The 24,921-nt window shown below is 43.7% G+C and overlaps 1 protein-coding gene and 1 long non-coding RNA gene across 8 annotated transcripts in view; one reads left to right on the top strand and one right to left on the bottom strand.

Annotated features, from left to right (window-relative positions):
- The first annotated feature begins 311 nt into the window (after positions 1 to 311).
- On the top strand, positions 312 to 19,512 carry LOC118300855. 4 transcript variants are annotated; one of them, XR_004790174.2, is made up of 6 exons: positions 312 to 552; positions 10,955 to 11,023; positions 11,179 to 11,240; positions 18,158 to 18,360; positions 19,172 to 19,283; positions 19,372 to 19,512. It is a non-coding gene; the product is annotated as an uncharacterized LOC118300855 (long non-coding RNA). The 4 variants fall into 4 exon arrangements; XR_004790172.2 differs by having other exon boundaries at positions 10,955 to 11,240; XR_007031323.1 differs by lacking the exons at positions 10,955 to 11,023; positions 11,179 to 11,240.
- Positions 14,486 to 24,921, bottom strand: part of si:dkeyp-69b9.3 (myocardin) — a 13,206-nt gene continuing 2,770 nt past the window's right edge. For 3 of the 4 annotated variants that reach the window (XM_035625525.2, XM_035625534.2, XM_035625542.2), the window contains exons 3-16: positions 23,034 to 23,087; positions 22,011 to 22,066; positions 21,596 to 21,662; positions 20,804 to 20,929; positions 20,491 to 20,687; positions 20,168 to 20,308; positions 19,407 to 19,572; positions 19,137 to 19,311; positions 18,862 to 19,006; positions 18,147 to 18,734; positions 17,958 to 18,056; positions 17,669 to 17,806; positions 17,524 to 17,578; positions 14,486 to 17,434 (exon numbers count right to left, since the gene is read on the bottom strand). In XM_035625525.2, the coding sequence (XP_035481418.1) occupies positions 17,013 to 17,434; positions 17,524 to 17,578; positions 17,669 to 17,806; positions 17,958 to 18,056; positions 18,147 to 18,734; positions 18,862 to 19,006; positions 19,137 to 19,311; positions 19,407 to 19,572; positions 20,168 to 20,308; positions 20,491 to 20,687; positions 20,804 to 20,929; positions 21,596 to 21,662; positions 22,011 to 22,066; positions 23,034 to 23,087 (2,429 nt within the window). In that variant the 3' untranslated portion in view covers positions 14,486 to 17,012. The remainder of the gene's footprint in view (positions 17,435 to 17,523; positions 17,579 to 17,668; positions 17,807 to 17,957; positions 18,057 to 18,146; positions 18,735 to 18,861; positions 19,007 to 19,136; positions 19,312 to 19,406; positions 19,573 to 20,167; positions 20,309 to 20,490; positions 20,688 to 20,803; positions 20,930 to 21,595; positions 21,663 to 22,010; positions 22,067 to 23,033; positions 23,088 to 24,921) is intronic. The other variant, XM_035625517.2, reaches the window with a different exon arrangement.

The raw sequence follows: 24,921 nt of genomic DNA, 5'->3' as shown, positions 1-24,921 counted from the left end.
CAACGCAAAAGTGTAAATATTATCTTTTCTACGATTGTTCTGATTGAAAAAATTCAAAACATTCTTACTAATGCAAACCAAAAGTTTTGTACATTTTTCTACAAATAACTCCTTTGATTTTTTTTCAACCCAAAAAGTCACGAAGCAGTTCCTGTCTGCGGTGACACAGAGGAGTGTCAGTAGTAGTAGTAGGAGTAAACGCGAGGAGTGAGAGGTCCTGTTTTCAGTGTAAAATCTTTGTTTGTTTTTTACCAGTCGACAACACAGCGTCTGATTGATACAAATCTGTAAGAAAGCCTCTGATTGGTCAAGTGTATCTATAATGGACGGCTAGAAGTCCGCGAACAACAACAACAGTCGCCTTTTACGTCTTGAAAACCGGGATGAAAATGATTATCAGAGTTACTCAATGTTGGATTTATCATTATGGACATGTTGTACAAAGTCTCCGAGAAGACACTGAAGTTCCAGGCCGCACTACAAGTCTTCTGAAAGGGCCACGGAAGCCCTGCCTGGAACGGCGCAAGTGTTAGCTTCCCACCCAAACAAACCGTAAGTTGCTGATAAACTGATCAAATTTTATGAGGACTTTTATGACATGACGCATCTTCTGTGGCATACGACAGGTTCTGCTCAGACAGTTGAGCATGTGGTTATTACTGAAATGTCACCTAACTTTAACATAGTCATTATATTTCTGCTCCTCAATCACATAGTGTGTTACTCTATAGTGAGTAGCTGGTGAATATAGTCCATCATAAACTGTAGAAGCTAAAGAGTCAGACAGCAAACAAACCAGAGTAAAACTAGAGTGAATGTTGGTCTTAGTGTTTATTCAGCAAGTGGCCAGAAGCATGACTCTCAAGTAATAATAATATTGTTCTGTATCTAAATTGTCCACTGTTTGATGATATTGTGGCCCCATCAGCTTAAAAGGTGATGAATTGTGTTGCAGGTTTGATTTTCAATCTTTCTCTTGGTCACAATTTAAGTAGTTAAAGCCACTAGTGTTTGAAAGGAATTGTTATGATGATACATACAGAATATATGATTATGACCATGGTCCATACATGTGTGGAACTCCAGTAGTCATGTAGACAGGTTGCTTCTGACCGACTGTACACTGGGACGTGGGCAGATGCATGTCACCAGGTGACCAGCTTGTCAGTGACAATTCAGGGTGACAGCGAGTTGGTTGGTCGACATGCACATTGGAGCAGAAGTATTCTTTCATTTCCCTCAGCACAGCTGTCACTTCTGTCTCTATCGGTACAATAGGACATTTGCAGCCTCCTTGTTGTCATCTGTGATTGGTCCCTGAACCCTCGGGCCTGTCATTTCTTTTATTGGGGAGCTGAGTGCCTGTGTGCCCCCAATAAACATAGTGCATATGGCTATACTTTGCATTTATTGATCATAATCTAGCCATGTTATTCCTCCCACTTTGTTGCTTTTTAAATTAAATTATTAATAAATATTAATATACTCACATTGTTTTTGAGTGAAAGGACTTTTTTTTAATCAGCCTGCTTGATGAGCAGCTCAGTGTTTTTGAGTGTGTTGAACTGTATATTTGGGGATTGTAATTTGAGAAAAACCAATACAATCCTCTAAAACCAACTAACAAGTAATATGATAATGAATACCTAAGTCTTAATGCAATATGAACGCCCACATTATTTTTACTCTCCTGCTGCTCACATAACATCTATTACAACTTTCCATAGCCCCGGGCCACGTTTTCCTCTCGTCTCTCTTTCTTCTCACACTCTGTCTTTCTCTCCCTCTCATCTGCGCATATTTCCAACTTCGTGGCCGCACTGTTTTGTTTTCAAATTAAAGTAATGAAATTGATTTTCACTGAGGTGAATTCAGCGCAAGCAAACAGGAGGCTGTCATTACTGTATCATGCAGAGGGGACGATGAGTGGAATGGAAAAACATGAGGAGGAAGTGTACAAAGAGACAAATCAAAGAGAGCCAGCTGCCTGCCTTACATTTATTTCAATTTACAGCAAGATCCATAGCTGATGCCTTGAGGAAAATCCACCCTAGAATACTCTTACACTGCTATAAATCATCAATCCGTGGTGTTCGGTGGATTGCAGGAGTTTGTTTGTCATGGTGGTAATATTTTTACTCTACAGTGGTTTTTTCTCCCGGTGTGATAGTTAAAGAGTGGTGCAAAATTGTACATCTAGAAAGAAGCTTTTGATTCTACGGTGCTTTTGCCAAACAAAGCGGATGCAGATTATTTTGTAATTGTTTCCCACGAGCCTGCAAACATTCTGTACCTGGGCTGCACCTGGGGCAGTAAAATGGATGTGACTCACTCAGATATTCTCCAGAAATTTTACTCAGGGACTGGCAGGAAGACCAAATGTTTTAGTTTTTATTTCAATTAATTCAGTATTTAAGACATTGCACTCAAACTGGTGGACAAGCTTGGGGATCCCCAAAGCCATTATGAGTCATCCTAAGCGTTTGTGTTAAACTGTGGTTCCCTGTTTTTTTTAAGCTGCATTAGTTAAAAACAAGTAATTGGAACAGACAAATTGCTTTTTAATTTATAAACTGAAAACCCTTTGAATTCCCTGAAGTTATCAGGTGGAACTGAGCTTAGGCGCATTTGAGCCTCCATTGTGGTTGAATGCATTGGGCTGTCGTGTCTACCCGCTTCACAGGCCCATTATAGAGACATCAGGGGAGTAACAGTCACAGACATAGACAAACAGGTCACCCTCACCTGGCCTGCAGGACAAACAATTTCCCCTCCACCAATGCTCTACCTCCCTTATTTGCTTTCTTTCTTTCTGCCTTCATCCCTCCATCGGCCCTTGTCTCCTCTCTCCTACCTGCCTGTCATCTGACTTCTTCTTTCCATCCTCTGTCTCCTTTCCTGCCCACCCCCTCACCCTTCCTCCCCACCTCTCTATAACAGAATTAATATTAAAAAGGTGACTGTGCATGTGTGTGTGGTTAGATGGAGGGGGTGATGAGAGGAGGACAGCGTGTACAATGACCTTACTCGCGAATCATTGCCTCATGTACAGCAAGCATGTCCTTGTTGCAACACCATTACGGCTCCAAGCCCCAGACCGCAAAGCAGCGTAAACAAACACATACCCTCTCACACACACACACACACACACACACACACACAACCAAGTGTTTCCTCCCACTCTCTCTCTCTAAAGCAGCATTGTATACGCTCATTATTTATCTGCCTTTTAAAAAATTCACTTAGTTTGCTTAGTTGACATTTAACAGAGAGTATAACTGGCATTCTTGTAGTGGAGTGTTGCAGCAATGTACAACATGGCTTTGCGGAGTGTGACACCTCAGTCGAATATGGAGGAAGAATGTGCCTTCAGCCGGTTCCTCTTTCACTGTCATAGAAAGGGACAAATGATGCATGTCCTTTTAAGAAGCCCTGGAGCTCTGGCATTTAACATTAACACAAGACAGGTCCCGTCATGCATTAAGCTCTATGTCACCAGTGAGACCTGGCATATTATACATGAAATCTTATCCGCCGATGTGTAATCACATGCGTACTGTATGCATGAATGCAAATGTGTGTGTGTGTGTGTGTGTGTGTGCGTGTGTGTGTGTAGGCGTGCACATGCGTGTGTGTGTCAGTGGATCTGTGCTACCGTGGTATTAATCATTGGAACTGAGCAGGGGGCTGGTGCTGCTCTCTCCATCTGTCTCTGTCTGCCTTGGTGAGGTATTTTACACTGATGATAGGGCAAGCGGAGGGAGGCGAGAAAAAGTGAGCCATGCTTGAGTCGTTAGGGATGGTTGGAAAAATAAAGGCTGTGGTATCGAGGGGCAGCGGGCAGCATGTGCATCATCACATGAGTATATGCGGAGACTTGGGGGAAGGGATGTGTCGAAGCCTTCAGTTCACATAAACCGCATCTCTGCAGGGCCTCTAACTCACAACCTAAGATCTGCTTGTGTGGAACAGACTCTGTTATCTGGTGCTGAGAAATATTATTGCTTGTATAATGTCTCTGCGTGCAGTCCTCCCCCTCCCGCCGAATGCAGACTGGTTACATATGAATGAAGGCACCTGGCTAGACACTCAATATCTGTTTGGTAATGCATCTACTTTATGTCTGTAATATGGACACATCAGGCCCATTCTTTGACTCAATTTCTTGATCTATCCACACGCATTGATTATGATTCTCGACTGCCTCAATCTGTGGGCAAGCAACTGGCTATCCACCGGTTACCTTCCTCTGCATCAACCCTGTTCACCTCCTCCTAACGCGATAAACCGAGGCAGAACAGCTCCAGAACAAATGTATCCAGTACTTCCTAATCAGGTTGTCACAGCGAGGCGGGAAAACGCCTGTCAACCCACTACATATAGCTTGTTCCGCTCAAATGTCCTTGAGTGATAGAATAAATCCCTAAAATATTCAGAGATTGTTCTGTGTAGCGTTCTGTTTAGAGTGGACGCATTTTAACAAACTCACTCGCTGCCTGGTCTGCACACCACACAGATTTTACAGCAGCACCAGTGGACACTGACTCGTCGAGTCGCCCCAACTCCAGCTATACACATAAGAAACTGTGAGAGCTTAGTGGAAAAACAATTCAACAAAAAGCTGGAATAGGTTTTGAGCTCCAATTTATGACTTGTGTTGCATCCCTCATCCCTCCTATCAATTTGGATTTCGGAGTTTGGGAGAGACTGAATTACAAAGACAGACACGACGAGAGATGGTTGGCTCATACGGTTCATTCATTGAAGGAGAGAGGGTCACGCTCGGTTGGCTTGGTTGTTAAGGTCGAGGGAGCTGAGTATCTCCTGACAGACAACCAGTAGCTCGCCACGGTGCAAGATTTGGTTCTGGGTTCCGAGATTAGCTCAAGCATGGCAATCTCTACTCAGAAGATTCTGGAGGGCTTAAAGAGGCAGCCACAGAGTGGCAACACAATTTTGAAAGTGACAGAATCATGCCAGGATTTCTTTTTTTACACAAACACGAATTTGGTCACTGTCAACAGTCCACACAGCGACATGATTGTTGCCATGCCATTTAGCCCAGCGCTTTAAGGACTCATGCAACATTTGGGAAATATACTTGTTTGCTTTTTTTTAAGCGAGATAGATGAAGGATTAATAACACTGTCATATCTGAACAGTTGCCACAAAGCGAAACTCAGCTGCCCCTAGTCATAAGAACTGGAAGCAGGAGGAATTAGATGTGCTGGATCTGTCTCCACTCACCAGCACCTCAAAAGTTCAATATGACAACACTTTATATCTTGTTCGTTTAATCTGTACAAAAACAGGTATAAGTGTAACAAATGTTTTCAGTGTTTTTATGTGATGGGGATTTATTTTTGGCTGAGAGCAGTAATTTATAGCTAAGATATAGTCCAACACTTGCGCTCCAAATAAAACCACAACATTGTTTAAATATTTTAGACAGGCGAGCTGTTTCCTCTGTCTCCAGTCTTTGTGCTAAGTTGATCTAACTGGCTGCTGGGAGTAGCCTTGTAGTTAAGACTTTTGGATGGTATCAATCTTCTCAGCTAACTCTCTTTTAATGGTATGCTGTTTAGAAAGGGAAATGAAGCATCAGAGCTGCTGTTGACAGTGTGCACAGACATGTTGTTACCATCCAAATGAGACCGATATTTGAACTGTGTTACCTCCATCGGGGTGAGATCTCGAGTTTATTGCCTGTTACAAGTCAAACAGCACCGCTGATCGTACGGGTGAGGGGGGCTGGCACATCTTTAGCACACACAGGTGAGTTATTGTGTACATGTGTTCATGTTTGCTCGGACAGAAACCCACACACGTGACGAGGCCAATCGAATCTGTGACTGCTGGTGGTTGTATTCAGAGCATATGGAATGAGGAAGCAGGGGGAAGTTAATCCATACAGTTCTCCTACAGCTTTATGACCTTGGAGGGATGCGGGTCCTCTCAGCCTCATTAACATGGATGCTGCATGGCCACAGGGTGAATACACTGATCAGCTCAACCTGGCTCCCTGCAAACTGATAGAGGAGCTAACACTGACGAGGTACAACAACGCACATGCATACATGCACTGTTCATGTTTGCATGACGCGCACTCACTCAAACGCGCAGTCAGGCATGCGCAAACCCCAAGCATCCATTTTTCATTATCACAATGCTATCAGCTGGAGGCAAGGTTGGGCTGCGTTACGCTGCAGCTGTACAGCAGCGGCGTGTGTGAGGTCGGCTGTCATTGACACTCGGCCTCAAACACAAGTCGTTGCTAAAGAGTACAGGAGGGACCCAGCGGGGAGCGGTGTAGTCTGCTACACATCCGACACACTCAGCTTTGTCCTTTGCAGACGCACATAGATACACGCGCAAACAGAAAGAAGACGGCTTGTGGCACAGGCTTTGTTTTATCAGATTTGGATGTAATCTTGCTTCTACAAGACAATTACTCTCAAGAGGACACATCTACAGGTCAGCTGCAGGTAGTTTAACAAAGAGCACAGCAGGGATCCGATGCTTCTGTGTTGAATCCTGTTCAGTGTCCTCTCCCGCTGAATTTCATGGTCCATGTGTTATTATTTGACCGCGGTGACATGTTCACTGACACGTCCTTTATGACCCGACATGAATTGGAAATTGAAAATTGTACGGTGCTTGGTGCAACTGTGACATTATGAGTCACAAACACGGAAACTATCCAATGAGGTCATTGTTTGATCTCTATCTCTCATGACACGTATCAGATGCCTTGAAAGTCTAAAATGCTAAATTCACTCACAGATGTGAAATGTCAGGACTGTCAAAACAATAGCTACAGTAACTGTTGGTAGTGTGGACGTTCATTTACAAACAAGACAACACAGTAAATTAGACCAGACAGGAAACATAATGATCTAATCCTGCGACAAAATGCAAGAGAAAGACATCATATCTTATATCATAGGCTGCTTTAATTTTCATGTCACACACACTGATCGTCAGGGAGAAGTTGGTTCTCCCTAATGTGATTTTTGATGTGACTTTACAAAGATTTCTGGTGATATTTTTTTTGCCTCTTTGAAGCAAAGATTTTAAACCTTGCTATTAAATTTTGAATTCAATCTGGACCAAATTGACACTTGTGGCCAGGTTTCGAAAATTAACATCATTGTCATGCAGAGAAATGTGACAAAAAGAACATCAGTACTGAGATTAAATCACCTTTGATGATTTACAGCTCTAAACTGGTCATTTTTGTTGGAATGAAGCAGAATTCTGTCATTCTCTTCACGGTTTCAAAGAGATGTGTGTCTTTTCAACTTATTTGAAAGCCATTTGAACTTTTTTATATCACAAAACAGTGCAAGTTGTACCAAGTTGACCTTAATGGATGGCTGGTCATGTGACAGGATTAGGAGTATATGGTCTCACGTTACAGATATGTGGGGTGTAAAGCGACATGAATTCCCTATAAAATGCAATTTCTGAAGGAATAGTGGGATTGCTACCTTCTGCCAAAGCTAAAGCTAAACTTTGTTGCTGCTTGGAATTTTTATGAAGAAGCATTTGAAGTAGTGAAACTAGTAATTTTCTTTTTTTTATCAGACAGATGAACTGCACCCAGAGACAGCTGAAGTTAAAATTTTCTGACACGTGTCACATCTGTTAACAATGTGAAAAATGACCACGAAATGGTAATTTCACCACCTTTTGTGTTTTTTGACCTGAGCACAACATATAGTGGGATTGCACTTGCACATCAATCCTACCAATTATCCATATTTGGACAGATCATGCAGAACATCCAAACACAATCTATGTGTATGGGGCTAAAATAAACCATGCTCTGTTCCTTAAGAGTTTGGAGGATGGTGTCATTTCTATTACCTTTTATAGACCAAAAACACAAGTGGTTATTAGTACTTGTGCTTAAGTGAAGCTTTAAATGAAGTGAGGCTTAAATGAATGATGTGCCGCAAAGTGTCTAAATCTCACATTAGAATATTCACAAGAATAAAAAATCTTCTCTGTATTTTAGACTACTATACTGTCTATATTTATCCCACACTAAGCCTACAGCTTGCTGGTAAGATTTTCAAGATAGAGATACTTAACAAAAAGCCTCTGGGTTCCCTTTTTTTTGGGGGGGGGGGGGTACAAGGCAAAGTGTGAGCTGCACTGAGGAGTCATTTCAGGATGATAATATGCAGCACTGCAGAAGCCAATGATTAAAATTAGGCACAAAATTATCAAGTGATCTCCATGTTCCGACAGTCTGACTGACAGACGTATCACCTCGGGGAGAGACCCTCATATTCCTACTGTGGAATCCAAGGCCTCGTTTGCTGTTTTTCCTCCACTTTGTGGGTCTAAATAGGGAGAGTCTTTATGAAGACCCTGGGTCTTGGAAAATTACAGTTTGAAACTTGAAAATAAAAATAAGGTAACGCTAAGTCCAGCAAAACATACAGTTCAGACAAGAAAAGGTAAAGTTGGTAGAGCTGTCATCCCACAGGGTATAGCAGCTCGACTACTGACTGTTAAGACGCTCTGCTGGAGCTGCTGAGGTTCCCGCTACTGTGGCAAAGGTCAGTTTAAGCACCAGTACATCAAAAGAATGTCCGCCCGCCTGTTGTTGTTTTTTTTGACTGCACGGGGTCTAATAATGCCACATTGGGTTAGCCTTGAAAATTAGGCTCTTTTCTTCCTACATCTTTTTTCAGCTAAAAAGAAGCAAAAACATCTGTGGTACAGGAAGACTGTTCAGTCAAGCCTTGTTTTGGTGCTAATTAGTCCAATTAGCCTTCCGCATCTCACACAGTTTTAAACAAAGACAAGCGGCAGCACTGCTCAGCTTAACCAGCTCTGTAGTTTGATGTGTGGTACAGTGCTGGAAAGCTGCAGAAGCCTCTAGTTACAGACACAGACACAAGCTACTTTAAACCGTTTCAGGGCATCCTTCCTTTACAGGATCAAACTGCACCCTGCCACGTCTTTTAACAGATTCTGTGTACGTTCCTTTTGCAAGATTTTAGAACAGACACATGGTTTCTAACCGCAGTGGAGGTGAAATCCCCACAGCCATAATTTCATAAATAGCAATGCTGAAGGGCAAGTTCTATATTGGTCGCCTGTACTGTGTGATAACAGACTTCACGACGGGGAGTAAATGAACCAGTCAGATACAGTAGGACAGAAAACTACAAGGAAATTGGATATTCTGAACATTAGAAGAATAATTAATCATTCCTCAACAACATCCTCTTCACAGAAGGAGTTAATCATCATGAATCGACCCACATCTTCTCTCAATTATTCCTTTCTTTTTCATGAATAATACTAAATAATCAAATGACTGTTTACAAATGTTATAATTATGTACAGTAATATACTGGTGTCTGACTGCTGTCACAGTATTATTTCCTACCTTGTAATTGCAGAGAGAACAACAACAGACAGCAGCATTTGAATATTTCAAATTGTTCCTCCTTGGGGCAGAGCAGCAGCAATAATTCACCAGTTTTTGCAGGAGAAAATAATATTTCAGTGGTGGTTTCACTGAATCCTCGTGTTCTGTGTCCCACAAGGAATTGATGCATTCAAATGTTTTTTTTATTGTTTCTTTCAATAGAGGCAGCGTGAGGGTCAGTATGAAAAGTACAACCCTATAGTTGTCAGTGCCTTCTCCACAGCAGCTGCTGAGATGAAGGTGTAGCTATATCATATTCTAACACCAGAATCTGCTCAGCTCTTTCTTTGTGTTTTAGTTAATTGAATTTAAAATGTATTTGTAGACATTTTATATAACTGTAGTTTGATTTAAATTTTTTGAAAGTTTGTTAAAGAAGATACATCCCCAAATGAAAAATGCTGGTCCATTTATTGCTTTCAGCTCTTCAGAGTGTAATAATCTGTATTGCCTGCCACAGTCTCTCCTCTGATACTCTGAATTATTCATATTATCATGGTGTTAATGTTGGGATATTACTTAGTAGGTGATGGTGGTGAAAGGCTGTCTAGTGCAGGTGTGTGAAACATGATGCTGGCTTGATGCAAGTAAGGGGCGAAACAAGACTACAACAACTGTATGGCCTGTGTTCACGTGGGACTTGATTTAATACAACAAATATCCAGCAGTCAAAAACAATGCTGCTCCATATTATCCACATCTTGGCTCGTGAGCCAAAGGGAGGTTGCTGACTTATGGGTTCAGTCTCAGTTTTTCAGCACAGTACTGTAGCCATCAATTACATATTTGAAGTATTTTAGAGAGGTCTCGCTGCAGAATGAGCCAGCCAGGCATGGAGACAACTAACGTAGCTAAAGATTAATGCGATGAAATATGCTAATGATAGTCATCATTTCAGCCAGAAGCTGCATTTGTCCATCTCTTTGTGAAATCAAGGACCCGTCACTTCCGCTATATAATTCAACGGCAAATCTGCCTCCATTATAATTGTAAACTGTAAACTGTCCAGTGTGAAAGTGACAACCCATTTTGCTGGGCAGGAGAAAGTTTGGAATCAATTAAATGGGAAGCAAATTTGCTAACATTTACTGAAAACGATTTGACTGACATAGTGTGCTCAGTAGATCGCAGCATTTCAGGCTTGAAACTTTCCTCTTCGATAGAGCTCAGGGCGAGCTCAGGTAAAGCCCTGAACCATCGCTTAGTGATGCTGCTAGTGGCCTGGGGCCGGCTGGGGGCACTCCCATGATGCACTAAGCACTTCTCCCTTGTTCCTCCTCGTTAGTTCACAATACTACATGCCAAAAACTGTCCTCTCTCTGTCCTCATTATCATTATTATAACAACCAGCCTAACAGTGCTTAAATATAATCACACAACTGATGTTGGTCTCTCCTTCTCTCTTTCCTCTCTCCCTCTCCCCCTTCTTATTATTCTCTTCCCCCCTTTTCCCAACCTGTCCTCTCTCCACCAATTCTTTCCTCTTGACCTAACTGGAGGCAGATGGCCGACCCGCCCGCCCAGAAAGGTTCTGCCAGAAAGGTCCTGTCAAAAGGAAGACCTGAAACTAAGGTACACTGTGGCCTCTGTCACCTTAGAAGGCGCCCTTTTAATCTGCATTGGGAGAGGGGGCCTCTTCTACGGAGTCTGCCATGTTGCACCGCCATGTTGCACCACCATGTTCCTACAATAGCCCTGAACTGACAGTCCCAATGCTGGCTCAACAGAGGGACTTCTTGACCTGAAGGCCACTGTAGAACCTCATACATGCTCGAAAGGGAAGGGTGAGGTAAGCAATATTCAGTTGGTTGTAGTATGCAACTTTGCCGCTAGATGCCACCTAATCCTTTACGCTAAAGTGGCTGTAGTTAAACGTTTTATATTAACACTATATCAGATGAGAGTTCAGCGCATCCTCCACTTCTTTGTTTTTTCGACTCACTGATTTGGTTTACGCTCATCGCTCATCCACATAATTCCCACCAGACAGTTCTAGTGATCTACAAGCTAGTGAACGCAGCCATTGCGGGTTCACGTGAGTCTGCAGTGTAGAGCGGCTTTGAATGCGGAACTGGTGTTGAGGGTCACGTGCTCTTGCGGTCCTTTTTTGAGTCCCTTGCATCCACACAGCTAAAGTAGTAAAGAGTAGTGTTCGACCGATTTATTGGCCGGCCGATAATATCGGTTTGCGTTTTTTACGTGTATCGGCATCGGCCGGTGCGCGGCTGCTACATTCGCCCATAGTTTTTTTTGGGAGGGCAGATCCGGTCGCCTATCGGGCCCGGCCCTGCTCTCTCCGGAACCATTTACCCAGCGCCATTGCTGCACGCCCGCCAGGTACCCAACTCTCCCTTCTCCTCTGGAGAGCGGGAGGGGGATTCAATGTCTCCCACCCCGCTCAGCCGCCGGCGCCGCTCCTCCTACGACTTCTCGCTGGCTCCGGCCAGCTTAGTCATGGGTCGCGGTGGACGGAGCGCCCGGTGGGTTTGTGTCTTTCTCCTTTTTCTCCAAACCCTTTGCCTCGTGGAAATTTACTTTTTAATCTCGGGGGGGCCACCGCCGACGGCCGGACGCGAGGCTCGTGGTTGCTGTTTTACGCATCCTCCCCGTCCTCGCGCTCTCTCTGCTCGTCGGCTGGCTCTTCTCCCCCTGTACCCTCCTTCTCTTACCCACCTTTCCCCTCTCTGCTTCGGTAGGCTGGGACTGGCGGCGCCCCCCGTCGGGCCCCGCACAGAGTCGGGCGCGGCTGCCGGTGGACTTTTTTTAGTCTCCACGCTGACCGCGCCGCAGGCTTTGCGCAGGGGATCCCGTTCGTGGGCGGACGAGTCCCGGTGCGGTGGGAACTCCCGAGATGCTCCAGAGCAACGTGAGCCTCATCTCCCTCTACCCAGGGAGGCGAGTCACGGCCTTGGCCATAACCCCACTTTGACTAAGACCTCAGATCAGACGGGACAACCTGCTGAATTTAATTCTATTTAACTATTAATTCGAGGGAGCAAAAGTAGTATCGGCTCCAAATATCGGCTCAAGAAAATCGGCAGTCCGTAATGGTCATCGGCTAAGGCTGATGAAAAAAAATCGGTATCGGCATCGGCCCTAAAAAATCTGTATCGGTCGATCCCTAGTAAAGAGATTATATGATGAGTTGTGCATCGCATGTACTCTTTGGTGTGCTGCCAAATGCCATTTTTCTCACACTGTAAACATAATTACTGTTTGCTGCTGGCTAACTGACACAGGCTACAGTAGCTGCTGAGAAACTAATACCCCTCTGCCTTCCCTCACATGGTTTATAATTGCAGAGCAAACCTCTCAGAGGAGCACCACAGAAATCGAACCACAGCGACCTTCTGCCAGTGATCAAAGCTTACCTCAACCCCCCCCCCCCCCCCCCCCCCAAACCCAAGAGATGAAATGAGAGAGCAAGGAGGAGAGAGATAGATGGAAGGAGGGAGGGAATCTACACAAACCAGCTCACGTCTCACCAAGAGCTTCCTGATTTACATATGAAACACACCTTTCTCCCTTTAATTCCCATGAAATCGTACAGGAAGCTGTTATTGCAAAGGGAGGGGGGCGGGGGACGAAGAGTAAGTCATGTGGAACGGCTACAGGGGCCATTATAGAGAATCCCTCATTACACCCTGGTCACAGCTTTGGAGTATTACCCCTGTGAAAACACGCTCACCCTCGGCTGGATAAGTCAAAGAGAGAAGATTGTCTCATCTTATGTCTACCCTCTGTGCACGGTCTCTAGGCAGGTTTGGTCGAGTTAAACCTATCAACATATGCAGCGTTAGCCCGCTGTGCAGCCAACACACAGGCTGGTTCAGATCTCTGATTTGTCGCCAGGATTGTCTGCTGCGTCTTTATTTTACTGTCTTTGATTGGAATGGAGATGGATCCTCACACCTCATCGTTGGATGCGATCGCTCAGTCAATTAATCAACTCACCTGCTTTTGTAGAGGTAGCTCATTTGCAATAAGAGTGTCTCATCTGCTAAAGACAACTATAAACTTATCAAGTCTAAAGTGGGAAAAAAAGTCAAAGGAAAGAATCTCCTCAGGCTTCATTTTGCATTGCGGAGCAGTAAGAGTTGTTGGCAAGACATCAGAGAAAAACACCCTGACTCATCCATCAGTTTCATGTGGACCCATTAAGTCAAGCTTCTCCATTCATTAGGAGGTGCAGTTTACAGTGGAGGCAGTTTGCAGGAATATCAAATGAAGAATAATCCTGGTGTGTAAAATATAGCATACATTAGCATTACGACGAGAAAACCGCCGCCACATTGAGTAATGACATTTTTACTGTGGTTAGCTGACAGATGTTTGTCTGTCTGTTGGTCGCCTACTGCAGTACCTCAATAACTCTATTATTCTCCTCTTTCGCCTCTTGAAATGGTGTCAACAATGTTGTTCTTATTGTGTAATAATATTAAATCGCAGGTAGGGTTCTTCCATCAATCCAGCGACATACAGGTTAGGTTAAATGGTGACTGTTGGTGTGAATGTTAGGACTAAATGGTTGCCTGTCTCTGTGTGACAGCCCTGTGATTGACTGTAGACCTGTCCAGGGTGCACTACACCTTTACCGAGTGTCCGCTGGGACAGGCTCCGGCCCCCAGACGGATAAAGGATAAATGTGTCGGAGGAATGATATCAAATAGGACTGATGTAATCTCTTTCCTACCTATTCGCGGTCCACATCCTCGTAATGATCATTGACTAGACATCATAGTTTGTCCAGCTTTTTATTTACAGCTACATTGTTGCTCCTCTACATTACAGCACTGAGACATTAGGATTATCCATCTGGATAAATGTGGATGTTAGTGCTGTTTCGTGGATATTTAAGCAACATATTGGTACAATGTAATATTGAATTTATTTTGCGACCATCAATATTTGATTTTTTTGTGAAGAATTTAAGCAATCAGTAGTTCTTTTTTCATGGTGCAGCCCACTACTTGTGTCATTTCACAGTAATGAGCTGTTGGCTCAAGGATAGAAGAAACAAAGAGGAACCACATAGAAAATCTATTAAGACTTTTATTTTCTTAACGCTTTTAAATACATTTTGGACAGAGTGAAATCTTTGGCATGAATAAGTTACATAATAAATAAAGGCAAACACATTTGATTTTGTCTCACATTTCAAAATAAGGCATTTTTAGCAGCAGAAGTGGCCAAAAGAGTCTCAGTTACCACAAACACCCCGTCGTTTCCAGTTGACGTCTGCTCTGACTAGTTTCCAATATAAATCAGGCCAGTTTCGATCCCAGTTTAAAGCAGAAATATTAAACTGAGGTTTACTCAAACCTGTGTAACTGTCGCAGGGGTGTTCCAGGAGACGCTGCTCCAGTGTTTGGAAATTAAATGAGTAACAAGGAAAACACTGGTGTAGGCCCTAAAGCACTGGAAGTCACAGGAGGTAGCATCTTACTCTCCTGCCTATCAATTTTCTTTTCTTTTTTTTATGCAGTAGGTAATGTTTATTGATCACTATGATTATCAAAGCCATCCATTCACATTTAACTGCATTTTTTTTCATAGTGTGTCTAGTGAAAGCTGTATAACAATTACTTCAACATAAAGCTGTAATATAGTGCTGAAGATTTGCATATTGACAGATATCTTCTTCTAGTAATTCACCGGGGCTGTCTTGCTTAGTAAGACACTGGTTCATCATGACAAAAAGAAACAGGCCGGTAACAAACATGACATGACCTCAGATCTGACCTCAGATCTGCCCCCTTTCTGTGGCCTTTACACACATCACAAAACATAATTTCTCAAAATAGAGTGGTCATACAGAAGGACGTCCAGTTAGTTACCAAACGATATCAGTGTTCCAGATATGAATGCGCCAATCAGAACTCTCTACAATGATTGATAGGTCAGCCTGCGAATAAGGGACTGAGTATAATTTTATGTAGATGGGATCTTATATCTGATGCAGCAGGGGTTAATGGCAGCTAACCTCTGCTGGATTTTTTTCCCTTTAATGTTGTTATGTTAAGTGGGGGTGGAGAATGGACATAACTCACCGGACGTTTTTATGCAAACAAATAATGTACCCATTTCTGCAGGACCAGTAAATCATGTAGAATATAAAAGCAAGATCACTGTCACCATTAAGAAAATGTGCAGCATTTACTGCTCATCTCTGCTCATGTGACTTGTTTCATATTCTCCAGCTATATTATTTTGTGCTAAATCTACAGTGCATTTTCTCAATGGTCATGTTGTATATTGAAATGTACAGCACAGATTGTACAATGTCAAATAATACATTTGTGGAATTAATTTACACAAAGTGAAAACATGTGGCCTTGGGGTTGGGTCATAAATTGTGCTAAATTTGGCTTTTCAAGTAGCATTGTAAGCGTTGCCGAGCGGGGCCAGACACTGTCGAGGGTTAATCAGGGAACAAAATGACAACCTGTTTATACAAAGTGATGTGGAACGTTCCACGTTCACCCTTGATCAGGGTGACGTTGTTATTCTGATGATTTCTCTGGATAACTACGCTAGAGTTACCGCCCGCTGTCAAAGAGACTACAATGAAATGTCTGGTCTGAAATGTCTGGACACAGAAATCCTCCACGTCGTTTCTGTGTCTTTCACACGTATCCTCTCACAGATCAATCATACGACACACACACAGCTAAATGTGATCATACAAATAGCTACAAGTGCAACATGGCATTAATGCTGATGAATATAAATGGAAGCATTTGTGCTTTGACACACAAACAAAAGCAGTCTTGTGTGCACAGTCACACATAGTCAGACATATTGACCACACGCATACTTACGAACATACACACACACAAACTTGCATGTTTACACAAACGCGCACACACACACACACACACACACACACACACAAACACAGTGCTTGTTTGTGGCTTCTGCCAGCTTTCTCTCTCTGCATGCCGACTGTGTGTCTGGCACCAGGGTTAAGATCTGGAGCCACACACAAGCTGTGTCCTCTGTCTGGCTTTTACACACTCTAAATGGGCTTTATGAATGGCTAGGACTCAATGACTGAATCAACACCAGGGGCCACACTCAACCCAGTCCAACAACGGTTTTTTGGAGATAAATCAGAAACAACATTCTCCCAATGCAGCCAGGAAGCATGTTAAAATTACTATGCAACCAGGTTTTCTTTTGTTCCGCAGCGCAAACATTGTGCTGTGGAGTGTGTCAATCCACAGATGTGTTGCTTGTTTGCCTTTTCTGGCTGAACCCAACTGCTTTTAAACAGCGCCCTGCAGTGTCTATGTGTGTGCATGTGTTTGTGCTCTCGCTGTCCCGTCAAAGCTTTGTTTGATCTGATCGCTGCCATGAATCCTGCTCCCGACATTGCGTGGAGTCAGTGACACTGACAGCCCATGAGTGATGGATGGATGGACGGATGGTGGCCTCTATTCACAATCTTGTGCCCTCAGTGGGACGCATACACTTTACCCCATTCATAACCATCAAAAATTACAATGCTCACCTACAGTACAGACAAAGGAGGTACAAACACATATGTGCAGACAAATCCTCACCACTGCTCTATCATCAGATCCAACACTCGATTGACATTCAAATCTGAATCTAGACTGAAGTCCGACTCAACAAAGGGAGCTGTCGGTGGAGTCAGAGGGCGGAGGCCAGACGTTAGCGTTTCAAGCCAGTCAGCAGCATCAAATAGTGTCGTAGCCCGTCGTTTCCTTGACTTCCCAGTGGACGGCAGAGGGGAGGTACAGATGGGAGGTGGGGGAGGAGCAGGGACTACCTGGCTGGGGTTTATTACCACAGGAGATGGAGGAAGCTCCAGCAAGAGAGAAGAGCAAAGTGGCGAGGGCAGGAAGTTGTCGTCCCTGGTGTGCTGCTGGGAGGCCTGCGACTGATCAACTTGAGGAGGAGGAGATGAACCGGGGGCTGAGTGGGCAGGAGATTTAAGATCAGAGACATTGACAGAGCCTAGAAAAGAGGTGGTTAAAAGGATTAGACCCTGAAAGATGATTGAGTACCATTTAAGGTCTATCCTTTATTAATTACAGGATACACACCATCGCAAGTAATAGGCTCATCCAGAATGTCATCTATGGACTGCCGAGGGTCCATCTGTGGCCAGAAAAGGGGGGAAAAAGCTTAATTCCCACTAATCAAAAGGAACTCTAGATTATCTCTTCCTATTCATCTACTGATGCTAACCTGTGCTTTCTGGATAGCTTCCTGTAGTTCTTCCTCCAAACTGCGAACACCAGGCAAGGTCTGCACAGGACTTGCTGTAATCTGCACCGGCAGCTCAAAGTCCTGGCCAATCGTATCACATGGTTGAAAGCAAAAGACCTGATTAGAAAGCAGAGATAAATTAATTGGTATGCGGTGATTAGAGTACAGTATGCTCACATTTGAGAGGTGTTCCACATTAAAGGCTCTGTAGTGTACCCTTGAAAAGAGTCATCTATCTAAGAAGATCTGTATTGATTTCTGTGTTTACCTGTGTAAGCAACACCTCCGTTTGTGCATCTGTTTCTGGTTTCCCCCGAGAGCATCCTGGATCCTGTTGCAGAAATGGATGAAGGGATCCTTCACGAGACTACAGGAATTGTAAAAAGGAATTACTAAATTTGAGTCTCATTAAATTAACAGTTTTTCAACATACCTAAGCCTGTCCATCTGTCCTCACCTCATTTCCAGAGCTAGAGGAGCGATCCCGAGGCCTGCTCCTTATCCTCTCCCTCATCTCCAGCTCCACACTCAGCTCCTGCTGCTGCTGCTGCTGCTGCTCGCTGTCAGTTCTCCAGGTAGCCCCACACTGCAGGGGCGAAGAGGACGACATGGGCAGACTGGGACTGGGAGTTCCTGAGGCAGTGCTGGCAGGGGCCATGAGGACAGCGTTGGTAAGTCCGCTCTGTTCACCTGCCAAACTGACACACGCAGCATTTGGGAATCTGTTTGGGAGGGCGTTAAGAGTTCCATTTGGATCCTCACTAAGAATTCCATTAGGAATTCCTCTGTCCTGGATGTAGAGCTTTTGGTTCGGGCTGCTGCTGGGCGAGTCCTGTCCAGAGCTGGAGGTCGAGCCAGGGCTCTGGCTGGGTGGCAGCGGAGGGCAGGTGGTGAGGGGCTCCAGGCTGGTGCCCAGTTGGCAGAGGGCTGCAGGGGTGGGGCAAGTGTGAGGAAGCTGGAAGGGAAGTAGACGCTGCAACAGGGCAGGCTTGGTACCGGAGACAGGGAGGCCACGCTTACGCAGCTGCTGCCGCAACTCTGACACCTGAGGGATGGGAAATGGCGGGGGTGAAAAAAGGCAGATGACAGTGTTTCTCTTAAACACAAATCTGTTCCCACATATATTTCGGTCTTTCATAACCATTCTGGCAAGATTGTAATGCTTTTCTTACTGTTAGATCAACAAGATTTGCAGGCAGAGGCTCAGATTTGGACGTTGGGTTTGCGTCCATCGGGGTGTGGTATGTTGTAGCAGGAACAGGTTGGGGGTTCAGAGGCACGGCTCCAGAAGACTTCACAAGATCCCTGTGATCTCTGCTGCAGGAACGACAGAAGCATTAGCTCACCCAAATCATCTGAGGACCTATGTCTTGCTGCATAGTTGGCTCTGTTTAAAATACCTGGCACTATCTACAGGGAACTCATACATACATGCATACATGCATACCTGGTTACCACAGAGACCTGTTGTTGTGGTTGTAGCTGTAGATGCTGCTGGTGTTGCTGCTGCTGGTTCTGGAGGATTTGAAGCTGGAGGAAGACCTGCTGCTGCTTCAGTAGATGGGAATACGCTGGGTCTAAAGACGTCGTAGAGGTAGGGATCTTCTGTTTGGCTCCTCCCCCTAAAGATATCATTTTTGTTGTCTTGATTTTAAACAATGATTCAATTCTCATTTTTTTAGAATAAATATAGAAGAATATAGCGTCCAATTGGTACCTGCAGTCCCAGAACCTCCTCTCTGATCTGGAGGAATGTACTGGTGATACTTGAGTTTCTTCATCTTGGGTTTATTGTCCCTTGGTTTTCGAGGGCGGGGGAGGTTGTTGAAGTTTAAGGAGGATGGCAAGGCAGAGGAGCAAGTAGGGCTGAGAGGCTGAGCTGCCTGTGAAGACACATTTCCCAAACATCCTTAAATTGTAACACGGCTAAAAAACATTTGACATTTTTTGACAGTATTTGCCCCATGTCAAGGTTAAACTCTAACATGAAATGCACAAATGCTTCACAAAAGTGCAGATGACTGCATGTGCTGGATCTGACATATAGTACACTGCCTCGCTGCTTGTGTGTGTGAATGCGTTAACCTACAGGGCAAATACTGAGCAACCCTAGAAGTGCAAAGTGACAGTAATGAATGCAGAGCAGCTCACAGCAGAGCATTGTGTTTGACAAAACAGAGGAGTGACCATCCTGTTAGGTTAAAGACCTCTACAGTGCTCGATTATCTTTTATGTTGTAATCCTGCTGTGAATACCCGTCACCTTAACAACCACAAACAATTAAAATGAGGCTTTTGATGTACTGCCACATCTATTTCCTTTCTTTCATGGCATTACAATTTTATTTTGTGAAGAAGATATTAAAAATAGAAGAGGTCCTTATAAAATTTAAATGAGCCACATTGTGGAAGCTAAAAAAGAAAGTAAAGGTTTTTATTTTGTTTGTGACACCATTAACACCCCCTAGCCCCACGTTACCTTTGGCAGCAGGGGTGTGGTCTGAGAGGTCAGAAACATCCCGTTTGGTCTCCCAGTTGTTGCCATGGAGTTTGATTCACCCAGCGTTATGGTCATAGGTTGTCTGATGCCCTCGGTTGCCGGGAGCAACGCAAAACCAGACTGAAGGCAGAATATCAGATTATAAGAGTTGGCATACAACCCTATTTATAAACTCCTCAGTCTGTTGATATTAACTTTAATGTGTTTATCAGATGCTATTAGTGCAAAGTAATTTATCACACTTTCCTGCAACACAGTGCAACACTTGAGTTTTAAACTGAATTTTAATACCGTTTCCTCACCTGAGCGTGGGCGGGGCTGTGGCTAAGGGGCGGGCCCACATCTGAGAAGTCACTCAGTAATTGGTCACCTGAGAGCCCCGGCAAAGAAGAATAGGCCGGTGATTGGTGAACGCCATGTTGCTCGGTGGGCGAGGAGGAGCAGCAGGAAGAGATGTCATCTTCGAAGACATCAGCGGACAGGGGGAAGGAGGCAGGACCTGAGGAAATGAAAAGTGAAAGGAGGTAAGGTGAAAGGAGGACCAGATGAGGTTTGAGCGGAGTTGGGAGATGTGTGTGACTGTGCGTGTATGAATGCAGATCCCTGTTGACTCACGGTTCTCCAGGGGCAGTGTGTGTTCGTGCTGTTGCTCCACGGGTCCAGGCAGACACTGAATCCTCTCAGCGAGGTCCTGCACCTGGCGAGCCTTCTTTTGCCTCTGGGCCCCACACACGCTCCTCTCTACGGGTGGGAGGAAGAGGGAGGAATGGTGCCGTTAATAAGAGAGACGGCGACAGATGGGAGATCAGTGGAGAGCGATCGGAGAGAAAGAAGCAGCAGGATTTCAGAACATATGTGATGTGAGCGTGCACAACATTGTTGCCTCAGGCGATCAGTCCCAAATCAAACCAGCAGAGGCCTCATAAAATATAGTAAACATTCCTGCCCACAGGGAAATATATTCCCCTGGATACAAACACATCCACACAATAGTTTGAAAAGGGCAGGCAGGGACTGTTTAGGGAATCAGAGAGCCATGATATCAAAATAACAGTCTTTTCAAATTAAAAGTTAGGTTAGAGGTTGTGGAGCGATAAAGAGACAGAGAGAGAGCGGAATCAGTACAGGCAGAAAAAGATGACTGATCTCTGGATGGGCGGGTTTATCGTGTGCCGTCAATCAGTGATATGTTTGCAGGCCGCTTAAAAATCAGAGTGCAACAAGGTCGTACTTCTGTTTTTAACTGACAGCTGATGAAACACCAGGCTCATCGCCAGATTCACACACTTGGTTTCTTCACACAACAACTGTGAGAGCAAATCAGCACAGAAACAACAGAATGCAGACAGAAAGAGGAGAGATGGGTGTGTGTGTGTGGGGGGGGGATTACTGAAGTAAGAGCATCACCTTGTGCAGTTTCAGCGTTCAGACCACTAGGGGGCAACTTCTGAGTGGCACCATTGTTGGTGAGACGCTGCAGCAGGAAACAGCAGGTCAAGACACAGCAGCTCAACATCAATGTAGCCTGATAAATTTACTTTTTCAACAGCGTTTGATCCTCTGCTACAAATATTCTCCAATGAAACTAGTGCAAATTATTTGCTTTCACTATTGATGTATTGCAGGGTAAACCAAAAAAATGTTTCCTTGTTCAATTTTATCAAATATAATCAAACATAAAAACGAATTTCATTTAAATGAAAAACATGACATCTGAGGGAGAGAACGTCTTTACGCGGCAGCTTGACTCTCACTGCTTTAAAAACTAGTTTCTGATCTATAGTGTGAAATATAATGGATAGGATGGATGGATGCTACTCACCAGAGCTTCACTCTGGTCCTTCTCTGCTTTTTGAGGTGGTGTGGTAGATTTCAACCCTATATGGAGACAGAGGGGAGACATTTTACAAAGAGTAATGTCAATGCTGCAGAATTAAAAAAAAAAAATCTATACTCTCTCTTCACTCTTTGGTATTTCATTAGATCATGTTAGACTGGCTTAGACCAGCAGAGGAGCAGCTCAGGTGAACCGGTGCATTATCAAAGCTCTGTGAGCCTTGAACTCCTCCCTCCGTGGTCCAGCGTGGAGCATCTCAGACCCTCTTTTGTGTTGTCAGGTATCAGAACGTGTAGCTTCTCCTCCGACCTGCTTCAGCCTCAGAAAGGCCAAGTGGGAATTGAAGCAAGGTCCTGTGCCTCTCAACAATGTACCTGGGGTTGTTTTTCATATTTCTACACTCTGGACTGCAGTATACGTATATCAATTCGACACAGGTCTAGATGAATATGGGCATTTTGTGCTTATGGTACAATTTATGTAGCCTCAATGTTTTTATACTTTCATCTAAATTAGCAGAATCCCCCTATATTAACTCCCTTTCCAACTTTATTACTATGAAGAAATTATTTTTATAGTGAATCTCTGTTATCATAATGGCTGCTGTTTGTGTGTGTGTGTGTGTGCGCGCGCGTGTGTGCGTGTGTATGTGCTTGTGATAGTGTGTGTCCTTATGCAGATTTATTAAAGTAGCAAGATTCACATGTATATTTGAGGTTATTGTTTTCACTGGTTCATAAAGAATCTTGGCATAAAAGTTATTCCAATTCTATCCCTGTTGTTAACATTGTTGGTTAATGCTGCTGTTATTCAACCACAAATACAATATAATACACTTCAAAAGTGAAATAAAAGTGAAGTAAAAATTGGTTGATATGTGCATAGACACTGGGTGATCAATGGGCAATAATGATTCAGTAAAAGAGGTGATTCCATTAATATAAAATCCAACCCAAAGTCATAATTTAGATGGATCAATCACAACGTTAATGATGCACATTGACTTACCGAGGTCTGCGTTGATTTCACTCTGCCTTCGGTTCTGAATCCTCAACTGCAGGACTGAAAGAAAAGAACGGAGATCGACCTGACTGTGTTAAAGAGTAATGAAATATTACAGGTTGCATGGATAGAAAAGTAGGTTAATTTCATTTCCACATTATCCGGATAAAGAAAACCATACTGACGTCATAACATAGGTGTTGAGCAACACCAGACAGCATGATCACTGTTAAGTGATACTGCATTGGAACTTATATTAGCCCGTACTTTGCGGTGCTTGTAGATTATGTATCTTCTTGCATGCCTGGGCACATCTACACACCACGCACATATTAACATTCTGTACACACAAACAGGTAAAGCCAGGTAGGCCTGGGCCCATTACACTGAGTGCTTCCCTGCATGATACGTTTTGGCGAGTTCTCAGACCTGAGAGACCTGACGAGGGGAGGGGAGGACTGCGCAGGGGGTTGAGGGCAGCAACTATTTATCTCTCAGTATGTCTATTTCTGTTGATTCCCATCCCCCCTTCAGCTGTCCCACTCTCTCCACAAGCGTCTCATACATCCCCTACTCCTCACGTCATCCTCATTTGTGCAGCTAACCGTACTCATCCTGCTCTCCTGCCTCTCTGACAACTCAAAACATCTTCGAAATCTGGATTTAGAGCAGATTTACAGAAATGAGAGAAGCAGTGCTTGTCGGGGTGGAGTGTCCTGTTTGATTTTCTGTGTGCGCGCAAGCTCATACCAGTTAACTATTTATATTTAATCTGGAGTCATAAAAAACAACAACAACACTGACTTTTTGTCTGACCTCCTCAACAAAAAAATGTTCTTGTAAAATAATGGCTACTCTCACTTCTTCAGGCCTCTTATACGGATTCTTTGGGCTAAAAATTTTCCAACTCAGACAAATAAAAGTTTTAAAAGGTTGGATTTGCATTTCTATTACAGTGACATACAGTGACATGCACCAACACCGGTGTATGTACCATGACAATTTTGTATTAGAGACAATTAAAAGAGACATCGAACATCCACAAAAGTAGATCAAATTATTCACATTTAAACGATGAATAAGAACTCAGAAAAACTGTATCGTATCATACATTGTCTGACAATATCCAAAGGATCAACATCAGTGTACTGGAAGCTCGATATATTCCTCATGCTCAGCTATGTACATACATGTTTTCAAACCGAGCAGCTGTCGTAAAGAATCACGTTTTCCAGCAGGTGTTCCTTCACCTAGGGGACTGTCTCTGTGTCATTTCCTCCCCTTCTTCTATTTTACCAGCCGTTTGCGACAGCTGCCCGGGGAACGACGACAGGAGCCACTATACAACTTGTAGGGAAACTTGCACTATGCTTGTTTGTCAGAATCGCAGTTGTAACCTGAAGTCAGGGATATCATTTTGAGTGAATATCAGCAGTGTTTTCCTCCAGAAGCTTACAACTCAATCAAATATAATCCATAAAAAAAACATGTTGTCTTACTTGTCTTAGTTAAGATCCAAATAATCTTTAAAAGCCTTGGACTTTGGTATCTGAGCTTAATTTTCGGTCCTACATGTTGCTACATGAACACTATTTTCTGCCAAAGGAACAACACCTTTGGATAAAGTGTACAGTACACCACAGTTTTCTGTATTTTATTATTTCATGTTTTTCGGCGTTAATGTGAAGTGGACATGACGGTCACATAGCTCTGTCAAGTAAGGCCACTGTCGGTCAAATCGGATCCAACAACAGTTACCATTCACAATGAAGCAGATCAGCTGAGTTTTCACTGTTGACTTCTTGGTTTTAAAAAACTGAGGAATCTGTGACCAAACTTTATCTTTGATTGTTCGTTATACTTCCATATAAATATTAGCTAGTCAAGGCCCATT

Source organism: Scophthalmus maximus, chromosome 1 (genome assembly GCF_022379125.1).
Source record: "Scophthalmus maximus strain ysfricsl-2021 chromosome 1, ASM2237912v1, whole genome shotgun sequence".
Lineage (NCBI taxonomy): Eukaryota > Metazoa > Chordata > Actinopteri > Pleuronectiformes > Scophthalmidae > Scophthalmus > Scophthalmus maximus.
The sequence above is the reverse complement of the archived record's forward strand: the minus strand, read 5'-3'. Positions and strand labels throughout refer to the sequence as shown.